Source organism: Gymnodraco acuticeps, unplaced genomic scaffold (assembly GCF_902827175.1).
Source record: "Gymnodraco acuticeps unplaced genomic scaffold, fGymAcu1.1, whole genome shotgun sequence".
In the NCBI taxonomy this organism is placed as follows: domain Eukaryota; kingdom Metazoa; phylum Chordata; class Actinopteri; order Perciformes; family Bathydraconidae; genus Gymnodraco; species Gymnodraco acuticeps.
Genome location: NW_022992177.1, coordinates 451,051 through 463,230, shown reverse-complemented (window position 1 = coordinate 463,230; position 12,180 = coordinate 451,051). Strand labels below are relative to the sequence as shown.

Here is a 12,180-nt window from a genome sequence, read left to right as displayed (position 1 = left end):
CACAATGTTACTCAAGTAAGAGTACACAAGTATTGCCATCAAAATATACTTAAAGTACCAACAGTAAAAGTACTCATTATGCAAATTGGACCATTTCAGAATAATATATTATATGTTTTGACTATAAATACTGATGCTTATTTAATGAATCAAAATCTGCAAAACAACTAAAGATATTAAATAAATGTAGTGGAGTAAAATAACAATATTAAACTCTGAATTGTGGGTAGAAGAACAAAGTATAACAAATTGAAATACTCAAGTTAAGTACAAATCCCTCAAAATTATACTACAGTACTTTAGTAAATGTAGCCTCGTTACTTCCCACCTCTGATCATAGATTTTGATTATAATTATTGATGCATTAATGTGTCTATAAAAGCTGGTAAAGGTGCATTATTTTAATCCCTTTGTATTCTACAGGGTAGCTGGTGGATTTACTCCAGGTGTAATTAAAGTATTTTAGTGTTGCCTAGCCTATATTTCACATTCAAAATCTGAAAATAATAGTAGGCTATATTATAAACCTGTACATTGTAGTGGGGTAGCAACACATTCAAATAGTCTACTCAAGTAAAGTACAAATCCCTCAAAATGTTACTCAAGTAGGCTACAGTAGTTGAGTAAATGTACGTAGTTACTTTACACCACTGCAATGAAATAATCTCCGAGACAAACTATACCTGTCTGCCCTCCTCTCATCTAACCGCCGTTGCCAAGGTTTCCGTGTACGCGCTGCTGAGAGCGGAGCCGCGCGGTTGTCATACAGTATTGCCAGACATGGCGGCGGACCTACAACCCGAGTGGATTTCGTGCCTCCCGTCTTCCTGGAGTTATGGGGTTACTCGTGATGGACGTGTCTTCTTCATTAAGTAACTATCCCTTCATAGACTCAACTAATGTCCACCCGTTTTCGAAAAAAGTCTCCGTGTATTAATAAACGCCTTGCTTTGCCCCTCTCTCTCAACAGCGAAGAAGCCAAGAGTACAACCTGGCTGCATCCAGTGAGTGGCGAGGCGGTAATAACCGGGCACAGGAAAACTCCAGGTGAGGTGTCACTGAACGCCTGTCAAGTGTCTGTATTGTGTGTAACATGTCCGCCGTCAGGTTGTTGTGGAGCGTAACCCCACACCGACACTTCCCAGCACACTGGGAGATACGGTGACATGCTTGCTGCGTGTTTGAATTCACGAGTGTTTTGTTTTTTTGTGCTGTGAAAAGTGAGCCCTCTCGTGCCCACCTCTGCCCTACTCGTGCCCTACTTAGTGGTGAGCCTTTAGTCTATTTTTCTTGTGAAGTTGACGAGTGGTGGACGTTAAGCGCGAAGTCTTAAAACCACGACTTTTACGAACAACAACCAGCATGTAAATTAATTTCGGAAAGCATTTTATTTCGACGTTTCCTGTTTACCATATAACGTCTGCCCTAAACATATGTACGCTTCAAAGACACATAGTTTGACAGGAATGACAGCAACAGGAGTTTGAATTGTCATTTTAGTTGTACATTTACACTAAGCTTCCACCACTCCAGAAAGCTCTTGACCAATATTATACGCAGTGTGCTATAAGGACATAACTAGCTCCTTGCAATGTGTCTCACTGGTTGAATCACCATGCAGCCTCCTTATAACCATCAGTCTCTGCAGAGCTTTCCCACTAATGTTATTAAGTGGCTGCTGCATCCAATTAGGTCTGCAACTAACGATTTGTTCTTCGATTAATCACCCAAGTCTATACAAATGTCAGAATAGTGAAAAAGGACCATCAGAATTTCCCACAGTCCAAAGTATTTAGAGCTGAATCAATTGCTTGACTTATTGATTAATCGATGGCCACAACATTTGCAAATATTATGATAATTTCTTAATGGTTAGAGTACAATTTCAGTAGAAAATACAGATATTTAACAAATCCAGTTGTGACGATGTATTGCTTTTATTTGCCTTTGTGATGGAACAGTATTTTTGGATTGGATATGCTGGTCATACAAAACAAGCAAAACAATTACGCAACATTCAGATGTGGGGAGTGCTAATGGGTCGTTTCTTCTACCTTTTTTAGCAATTTTTATGTTCTGAGTTTCTTTTTGATTTTCAAATTGTTTTTAAAAATGTATTTTAATAAAGGAATCGTCGCAGCTCTACATCTAAGCGTGTGAATAAACAGCTGCTAGTGCATAGCCCTAGTTGCTTTAATACACACAAAATCTGTTTGTTTCACCAGTTTATGTTAAAATGTTTTTGTCCACATCTCTCTCTTTTACAGACCTACCGACTGGATGGGAAGAAGGATATACTTTCGAGGGTGCGCGGTGCTTTATCAAGTGAGTTAAAACCCTCCCTCCACATGACACACCCACCATGACACCAGAACATGCAAACAAATATCTGACCAGGCCATATCAACTCAAGGCACTTCCCCTTTTCATGTCACCATAATTGCAGCATGCCCTAATTATAAACATTGGTGATAACATTTGTTTATCACCTCAGATAAATGAAAACCCCCTCCTAATGCGTGACTTCTCCTGAAAACATCCATTGTATTATTAGTAAACTTTTCAAGGCTGTACATTTGGAACCTTTACTCACAATTTCTGTACTGTAGAAAGCCTATTACTAAAGTTAATGATTAAATAGGGACGTTGTGCAAATACTAGATAAAGTGGGCAAAGTGTGGTGGCTGTCTTCTTGTGAGCTGTTTTTATTTATTCAGACTTACCTTGCTCAGAGCTAAGCCTACTTGGAGAGTTGAGCCAAAGTACAACGTGTTCTCGTTTTCTGACAGTTATTAATCCGCTAGAAAACATGGGTTATCCTCATTGTTTGGGTTTATAGAGTTTGCTCACAGTTTAAAATGACAACTTGTTTTAAGTAGATGTTGGAAAATATTCTGTAGGTACATGCCAACCTACAGTATTATAGGACCTTAAAAAGACTTCCTATTTCAATTCTCCCTGTATTGGTTTTGTTTTGAACCTCCTATACACGCTCATTTGTTGGTGCTATGTGGGCAGGAGGACATTTCATATATCTTCCATGTCCATGAAAGCACTTTGATTTGTTCAGTTTATGTTCCTTTTGAAAACCAGGATCCACAAGATTTACATTCATAGTTGGCTATGTTACAAAGTCCCTAACTAGAGTACATTTCATATTTCCCCCTCCATGGTTGCCGGAAGCATGCGTCTGATCAAAAGAGATCTCAAGCACTGTCATTCAGTCGTCACTGATTCATCATCTGAATGTTTTATGTCCAAGGATGTAGCTTTAAATGCTGTGTTATTATGTACGTGCCATCGAAATACCCCTCATATTCAGCAGTTAGAGATACCGTATGTTGCAAATGGATTCCTCTGTCAGAACACAAGGATGCGTATGATTGAAGACATTGCAATATACAGGCTACAAATGTAGGATATTATGTCTTATTATCCTCAGTGAATTCTCTCTCAGTCTTCGACTTCCTTGTGTATTTGAGTAGCTTCATGTGGCAGGTTGCCAGGCAGTCGACTGAAAAGCAGTACTTTTATATCCCAGTATTTTATCACAGCGCCTCCGTGCAAAACAGACTCAGGGACAACATTCATTAGTTTATCAATGGGATCCTGGAACAGTGACGATGACAAAGAAGTGCAGACTAATCGTTATGGAAAAACTGTTAAACTGCATGCATTAGCTACATTTCAGACAGTTTTCATTTGAATTCAGCTGTTTTGTCCTTAAAAGCTGCAGAAGAAATTGCTGCTTTCTTTCTATGACTTCCTTTGCTCTTCTACATGTTCCTTAGCTGTCAACAGAGGTCACCGTGCTGTGTGCAAAATACAAGATACACTTTATGTACACAGGTTTAACAGAGGATTCAGAGAGGATAGACTGTGGGGCTTAAGGAGATACACGGACAGATAAGATCATTTTTATTGGTTCAAAACGTTATATTTGACCACTTAAATATGCATATAATCTAATACAGCCTATTTGTTATGTATTAGCTCGGCTGGTGACAGTGAATCTAATATCATACTGCGATTACAACAATTTTAAATCGGCTTCAGTCATCTTGATAGCAATAGAAAGCTTAGTGATTCTTTAACAAACTAGATTGGACGATTTACAGCAACCATGTGTTCGCTGATGCACCTGTGCTCAGTGGTTTTATTCGTTTTTTCTTCAATTGATTTGAAGCAGGTGAACAGAATGGAATCCTTTAGTAACATGTTTTTCCGACCAGTAGTCACAATGGCAGTTGGCTAGTAAGATACCAAAGCACAGAGAAACAGCCTCAGGATATATCCCTGTTATGACCTTTAATGAAACAGTAAAAAATGCATTAGCCCTTCTTGTATTCCCCTCTGTCATTCATTAGCGGTGCATGTCACATACCTATAATAGCTGTCATTTATTTTTGAACACTACACAAAAGGGATTAACTGAAAGCTAAATTGTGAGCCCGACAAATGAAGTGTAAACTTATCTTACATTCATACATCTTACATTGCCCGTATATAAAAAAATGTTGTGTGCCCGCAGAAAATACTAGAAGGCATACGACATACTCCACTGCCTGCTAAGGGGAAATCTAAGCTGATGCAGATTTTGTGGGTGCCATACAGATAATTGGCCCACATGTGACAGAGGTTTGTTTGGACTGCTTTAGCGACACCCATGTTCCCAGGCTGTGTACTGGGACTAGCTCATGAGCTTCCTCTTTGTTGTTTACTTAACAAAAGCTTTCAGAATTCCAGTTGCATGGTCACTGCTGTGTGCATGTGTATTGTGTCATTGAGCTGGCTGATAAACACGTTTTGTCAAATCAAGGCAACAGCTCAATTTGTCAGTATTTAGTGATGAAGATAACTTGAGTAAGTGGCCTATGAAAAACCATGCCTGGTCATTTGCTTGTGACTCATTCCTTTGACATAGAGATTTGTTGACAAGTTTATGTGATAACAGTCTTGGACAGTACTTGGGATATTTTGAGGCTTTATGTGAGGTTGCCAATAAAAGACTCTGAAAACGTTCCAAAGCCATTAGCCTGATGGAAGCTGGATACATATATGCTGTATGTTATACAGTAGGATATCATTATGTTGTCCTCAATTTGGTATTGTTAATGATTAGTTCGGTTTTTGCATTTTGAATGTTCATAAAAAAAGGCCTAGTTTAAACAAAAAACCCTCTCCTCTTGTTGTCAGACCTATACGTTGAAAGCTTGATCATCGATACACTTCTATGACTCAGGTCTGTTTGGAGCCTGCCAAGGGGGCTGGCCCATTCCCATTGGCTGTGTGGCTTGACTGCTACCATCGGGTTACACAGCGTGAGCATCGAGAAACAGATTGTGCTGACGTAGCCTGTCCTCTGACGGGATGTGTTTGGACGGATGGAAGGTGCTTCTTGTTGGTGTCATAGTGTTTACCAGAGGCATCAGAAGATTTGATTATTTGATGGCACTGTGAGTTTTGAATGAGTGAAGGTCAGCGCAGATGGTAATTAAATCAGTCGTGGCTTATTGCTCTCCTCAGACTGAGCACTCTCTTTTGAGTTGCTGTGTTTTTTTTCACGTGGACCAATGCCAACACGACTCTTTAGTTTGGGGAACTAGGCTCTGTGTCAATTGGACAGTACTTGCTTTACAACCAACAGAGTGAGGTAATGAGGAGGTGCAAACCATTAGCCTCTTTATTTAATTCACAGACAGACATAGAATTAAAGCCATTGTGTTGAAGCTGTGACTAATGAAAAAAGGGCATGCTTTTCAAAACTTGAGTTGCTGTGTCTGCTGTGTCTGCTCAACTATTATTATTTTCTTTTCAATGGGGCTTGTTTGTTTTGTCTGAAGAACACATACCAATAAAATACATCTACTTTGGCTCATTGAGGAGAGGTCAATAGCAGCCACCCATTAGTCATATTCAATTCAACTTTTCCAGCCAGGAGCTTTTGGTCTTGCTCTCACAACTGCGTTCAGAAATCAGAGAACACTTATTTCCATCAAGCCATTCTGCCGCTGCTGAGAATAATCCGACACATCCGAGTAACTCTTTCCCCTTCAGATGAACCCGCCTGTTATTCGGTACCTTTTGTCCAGAGCTGGGAGGCTTATCTCTTATCGAACTACACTTCGGTGCAACAACCCACAGCTGCGCTCTCTGATGCTGAAGACATCATAGATATGGACATACTGTATGCTGCATACGCTCTATGAAGCATGCTATACAGTAGGGCTGCTCGATTAGGGCAAAAATCTTAATCTCGATTATTTGGGTCAATAATTGACATCACGATTATTAAAAAACGATTTACTTGGAAAACATCCATTTATTGAAAACAAATGTGAACAGTATGTTTTTAACAGTTGATTACCCTGAACTTTAACTATAATTCAACTGAAAAACCAATACAAAAAAATAAATAATACAAAAAATAAATAATAATAATAATCGTTTTATTTCGATTATGTGGTTTTCATAATCGTTGCAAGCCAAAATCGTAATTGCGATTAAAATACGATTAATTGAGCAGCCCTACTATACAGAGAGTCGTTTCATTTTCATGACATTTCCTCTGTATGCCCTTCCCGGGCAAGCCCGCCTTAACCTGCCATCAGGTCCTGGGGCTGATGGCAGGTTAAGGCGGGCGGGGTTTTGTAGGCCCCCTATTTAAACAACAAATCAAAGTCATTTATAGCCTCGGCAGGCTCTGTGATCGCACTTCTCCACTCTGCTCCTCGCGCGCCTGGTCCTCTCCTCCAGATGAGTGACGTATCGGGCCTCCCTCATGTATTTGTCCGGTTGCCGTTGGCTCCCCTTCACGTAGCAAGTCCTCGTCGTCCTCTCCATCTCCTCCAACAGATAATGTCCTTCCTGTCTGTTTTTCCTCTCCCGCTACTCCATCGCTATCAGAACCAGATGGCCTACTTGGCTCCGAGGCCGGCACCACTGACTGTTACGGAGTCAACATTTTTGAGAAAAATCTCTGGAATCCATCGATCTGATTGATTAGCAGAGCAAATGATCAAAATAGTATGGAGGGAAGATATTTTCGTTTGGATTACAGGTCTGGGGGAAGCGAGTGTGTGTGTGTGTATACGTGTGTGTTTGTGTATTTTTGCGTTTTTGTGTATTGTGTTTGTTTCTCGGGGAAAACACTCACCGGCTGTTGTTTTGCCTGCTGTGACGTCAAGTCACTCCGTTCTTCGCTTGTAATTATGCCGTTACAAGCTTTTTTTTATTGGCTCAGGATAGGCCCCCAATCTCCGTAGGCCCCTGGGCTTCAGCCCAGGTCAGCCCGTGCATTAAGGCGGCCCTGTTCCCGGGTCAACAACACTCTGCAGCCACCCAGAGTGCAGTTTTGGGTCAGTTTGTTTTTGATGTGACGAAAGCAGGGTTTTGATGAGTGTGCCATCTGGCAGATTTGTGTTTTCCATTTTATCTCTGTAACACATAATCCCACATTTTAACTTAAGCTTCATTTTGAGCAAGACAGGGGACATGATTTGGGCAATTGAAGGAGCGTTTGGTTAAAATGTTTGTCTGTCACTGTGTGCTAATGAGTGCTGCTGACCTGTGACGACCTCTCAGAAGTGTTTATCAGGATAAATTGGGGGGACGTCAGTTTCCCACAAGGCTTCATAATATTTTGGTAGGGGAGTGATGACCATGATTACAACATCGATTACAATCGTTGCCTCATGGATGCATGAACTGTTTACAGCAATTATTTATGAATAGACAGATCTCATAAGGCCTTCCTCTCCTTGTTTGCTATTCTTGTCTCATCTAGTCTGTCTGTAAAAGGAGGTGAACTGCTGAAGTCAGGGCTAACTGATGTAGGTTACACAATGACATAGCTGAAGCCTTTTAAGAGAATAATGAGTGTGTAATATTTACAGTAGCATACTCAATGGCTAGCCCTCAAAGTACTATAGACCAAGAGTCTGGCTTTATTGCTGCCCAGTTATTAATGATCCATTTGCTAGCATTATGTTAATGAATGTTGAGGGCAATGAACCGCTTCCAAGTGCTTATCATCATTATAAAGTGCAACTAGAAACATCAATATTGTACTAATCTGCTCTCAACCTCCACTTTCATTCAGATATTCACTTCTATAGATGCTTAATTCATCACTCAGAACTGCAATTTGCCCAATAATGATAAAACATCTCATTAGTTGGATCTCTGTGTAGCTGTTGGCTCATTTTGTGCTTTGAAGGTTCACACACTTGCTGACTGCACATTTAAAAGTAGTGCATCCGGTGGCTCTCATGTGGATCAATATTCAGTTGTGGTAATTGTCACTAAAAGATCAATAAACAAATCACCTTTTTGATGACTGTTTTTATAAAAAAACAAACAATTAGAGCCTCGGTTCATCCTAGTGACTAATGTGGTAAAAACGACTCGGAAACTATTTCTATTTTTTATGCAACTATTATTAAGGCATACTAATTTACTTAAGAGATTTTTAAAGCCATAAAAAGTGGGAGATTTTGTGATGCTTCTGTCAGAAACGTTCCCCTAAAATCAGCAAACTTGTGAGCTCATTTAAACATCCGACGGATACAGAGCAACATAAGCATTCATTGGATGATGTGCTTTTGGACAGCACCAGTCAATGTGAAATCCAATATGCAATCCCTTTTAGCTTCTTCACCGCTCCTTGAGGGAAATATCTGGCTCTTCTGCTGCTAAATGCTCCACTCTAACCACCTATCTGCTATCTCGCTGATGTTTGCAGTAGGCCTGTCGCAATAAGCAATTAATTGACTTATCGTACGATAAATACAAATGAACTCGATAACTTTTCTGACCTCGATGAATTGCCGTTTACATGAGTGTTTGTCTACATAAGGATGTGACCAGCATTGTAGCCAGGCGCGCTGTGGCTGCTGTCCAGGTGTGCTGTGAGGGGTGGGGCTCACACACAGCCAGGTCAGGACACTCCGCGTGCAACGGTGTAGCAGCCAAATGAATAATATAGAGACAAGCAGGAGACAACGTGTGACTTACTCGAGGGGAATTTGGAGTTAAATGGAATTGGTTGCATAACATCTTCGGTCTGGGAATATTTTGGATTTTCCAGCCTGAGTCTATTCAATTTATTGTTTTGGTTGTGTGTGATTTATTTATTATATATAATTTATATATTTGAACATTATTTCACATTTAATTTGCAATGTTGAATGTTCAATAAAAAGTTCTGTTTGAAAGGATTTACTTTAATTATTATAATATATTATCTTTATGTCAGTGGTCTAAAATGGTCTTACAACGGTGCCGACAATATTATCGTTTATCGCAATCATTTCCGGTAAAATGTATCGTCCAACAAAATGAATTCTCGTGACAGGCCTAGTTTGCAGTTGAGCAGAAGTGTACAATACCTCCAAACCTAGCATCAATCAAGTTACCCTTCCAATTATAAAACATGACACTTTACGAAACCAAATTAATAGCTTTAGCTTTTTTTTCAAGCGAATAGTTCAATTTCAAAAAGTGTCACTTTTCATCAACGTGTCCACATCAGCGTCTCTGCTCTTGCCTTGCTTCTCGGCTCTTTCCAAGTTTTATTTCTGCAGCAGAGACTTCAGAGACTTCAGGGCATCAGTGAAATGAGGTGTCTTATCAGACATCTGAAGAATGGATTAGACATCCGGCATAGGGGATTTGTTTTCATTTTCACGAGTGACATCAGCTAAAGTGAAGTAGTAAAACATCCCAAAGGCTCAGGGACAATTTGAGGAAAGAGCTCTTATTGTTCATCTTTCTGTTTATGAGGGTTTGCACTAGCTTCATCTTTAATGGAGGTTTTGATCTTTGATGAAGACCATGATGTGAGTGCCTGTCAACCAGACTTTAAAGCGTCTCCGTTCTCTCTGAGGAATCATCCAAGCTTGTGTCTGTGAGCAGAGCCTTATCAGACCATTAGGAAACTCTGTCAATCCAGCCACAGAAGTGAGAGTTAAAGAGGTCACCATGTGGTTGGAATTGTTTGAAATTAAATGCAAGATAAAGCTATATACTGTATGTTATCCTTTAATAGGTGATCAAATGTGTGGTCCCCCACATTCCGACTAATTCAACTCAATCAGGTGAAATATTGACTTTACGGTTAAAGCTCCTGCTCCAATCAAATGCTCCCTAGTGTAAAGAAAGATGTGACCAACCACTGGGCTTTATTAAGTGTTCTGTGATCCCAAAGCATGATTGCAGCAGTTAAGAGCATTGAGAATAGATTTAATCAACCGTTCATGTGTTAAACCACCGTTGATAATCAGTGTGCACTGCACGGTACTTTCTCTCTCCAAACTCTGCCACGTGGGTCAATCTCTATCGTGTGTTGTGTGTGTGTGGTATTTAATGTAAACAATTCATATAATATACGTCGTGTGCATAAAACTAAAGCCTTAATGAACTGAAAGTGTTCTACCAGTGTAGGCGTCACATGGCTTCATTACAGTGTAGGGCCAACAGGAAGGAAGTGTAGAAATTAAGAGGTTACTTTGTAGTAACCCTAAGGCAGCAAGAACATTTAGGTGTCATACTATGATACCAGTTAACTCCCACTGCTGAAACGTACCCATTCAGAACTAATTAACCCTCTCCTGTGCAGGGTTGCTGGGGCAACGCACACAGATGTTCTTCTTTTTGCATTTTCTTTCAATTAAATCACAGTCCACGTTCACATTGATGTGTCAGGCTTTCCTTGCTGGTAGCACCTTGAAGCATTTCCACTAGAGATGTATTATAAAAACAACAAGTAGAGCCAGTTCTTTTCATTTGTTCTGCTGCAGCAAATCCCAGCACACAAAAGGTGAGAGGTAGGGCGCTCACTGGACAGCTCACCACTCAAAGACACACAGCCTCTTTCACTCCCACGGGCGAGTTGGAGGAAACTTAAGCTCCCAGAAAAAATCCAAACACAATGACAACTTCATTGAATAATAAAAGCATTGTGTTATTTGAGTATAAAAGTCTATCAGAGTATTAAACGTCTGCCATGTGTTTGCCTCTACCTATTTTATTTTTTCATGCACTGATTTAATGTTAACAGTTGCCAAATAATAGTGATGATCATCTTCTTGAAGCCTGTATGCAATATTATGTTTGAAAAGATGTATTAGCTCCCAAACACATGGTTAACATTAACAAATGGCACACCAGGGACAACGTCTTATTCAAACGGCAGAGCTCTGAGAGTGTTTACTCTCGGATGGCTGTAGCTGCTGACTCACTCACTCTGTCAGCGCTCGCTACTCACTCCGCTCACTGTGTGTGTAATGTGATTTAAGAGAGAACCAGAAGACCTGGATCTGCTGTACATCATCCCAATCTCCAGCTCCATAGCTCTCTGTTGGGAGTGTGGGTGCTGACTGGGACACGGAGAGTCATGGAGGCGGGCTTTGAGCTGCTCAGACCGCTCTCACGGGTTCCAGTCTCTGTGGGGTCTCCGCCATCTGGCTAGCACTGGTAGAAAAGTGTGTATGTGTTTTGGTGTTTGGTGTGTGAACATGTGTGTGAGAGATCCTCTGATGTCAGTGGCTGCCCCAGGTGCTGATTAAGACAGTTTCTCTGTGAAAATGCACATCAGGCCAAGTATCCTCGGCTGTTGTTCTTAGTAGTCTCGGCCATATCTGAGGGTTTTGCGATGCATTTGTTGTTTGCACACTCTAATATTAGCTTGTTCCTCTTGTTCTCCTATGGGAAGGATTCTTTTCCAGGATGGAGAACTTAAGGCACGTCTGCTTTTAACTTGATCAAGAGAGTCTTTGTCTGTACTAGTCCCAGTTGCTATCAGGTGATGGCTCTCTATGTTTCATCTTAGAGATACATCTATTTTTTGTTCCAATTTCAGGCTGTCATCGAGGACACAAGCCTTTGCCAAATTCACCTATTCTCGAACCTCAAACTCTGTGCATGATTAACGCCCAGTGCTTCAGAATAGGTTAAAAGCCCTGTTGCATAGAGTGTATGATGATTGAATGAAGGTATGTTGGGTTTATAGGTTGGGTGCATTCTTCTTTATTTCGTTGGTCTCAAAGGCTCTTAGAAGTGTGGTGTCTTTGATTTGATGCTAATAAAGCTACTTTAGTAATCCCTGTGGTCATCTGTAATGAGCCCTCCTTTGCGTATGGTGTGCCAGGTTAAATCAGCTGCCTTCATGGGGGGGCATGC

General features: G+C 40.6%; 1 protein-coding gene across 7 annotated transcripts in view; it reads left to right on the top strand.

The window, feature by feature from the left end:
• The first annotated feature begins 749 nt into the window (after nucleotides 1–749).
• The window catches only part of plekha5 (pleckstrin homology domain containing, family A member 5), an 85,709-nt gene continuing 74,278 nt past the window's right edge, over nucleotides 750–12,180 (top strand). For all 7 annotated transcript variants that reach the window (XM_034204830.1, XM_034204828.1, XM_034204826.1 and 4 more), the window contains exons 1-3: nucleotides 750–872; nucleotides 971–1,047; nucleotides 2,268–2,325. In XM_034204830.1, the coding sequence (XP_034060721.1) occupies nucleotides 781–872; nucleotides 971–1,047; nucleotides 2,268–2,325 (227 nt within the window). In that variant the 5' untranslated portion in view covers nucleotides 750–780. The remainder of the gene's footprint in view (nucleotides 873–970; nucleotides 1,048–2,267; nucleotides 2,326–12,180) is intronic.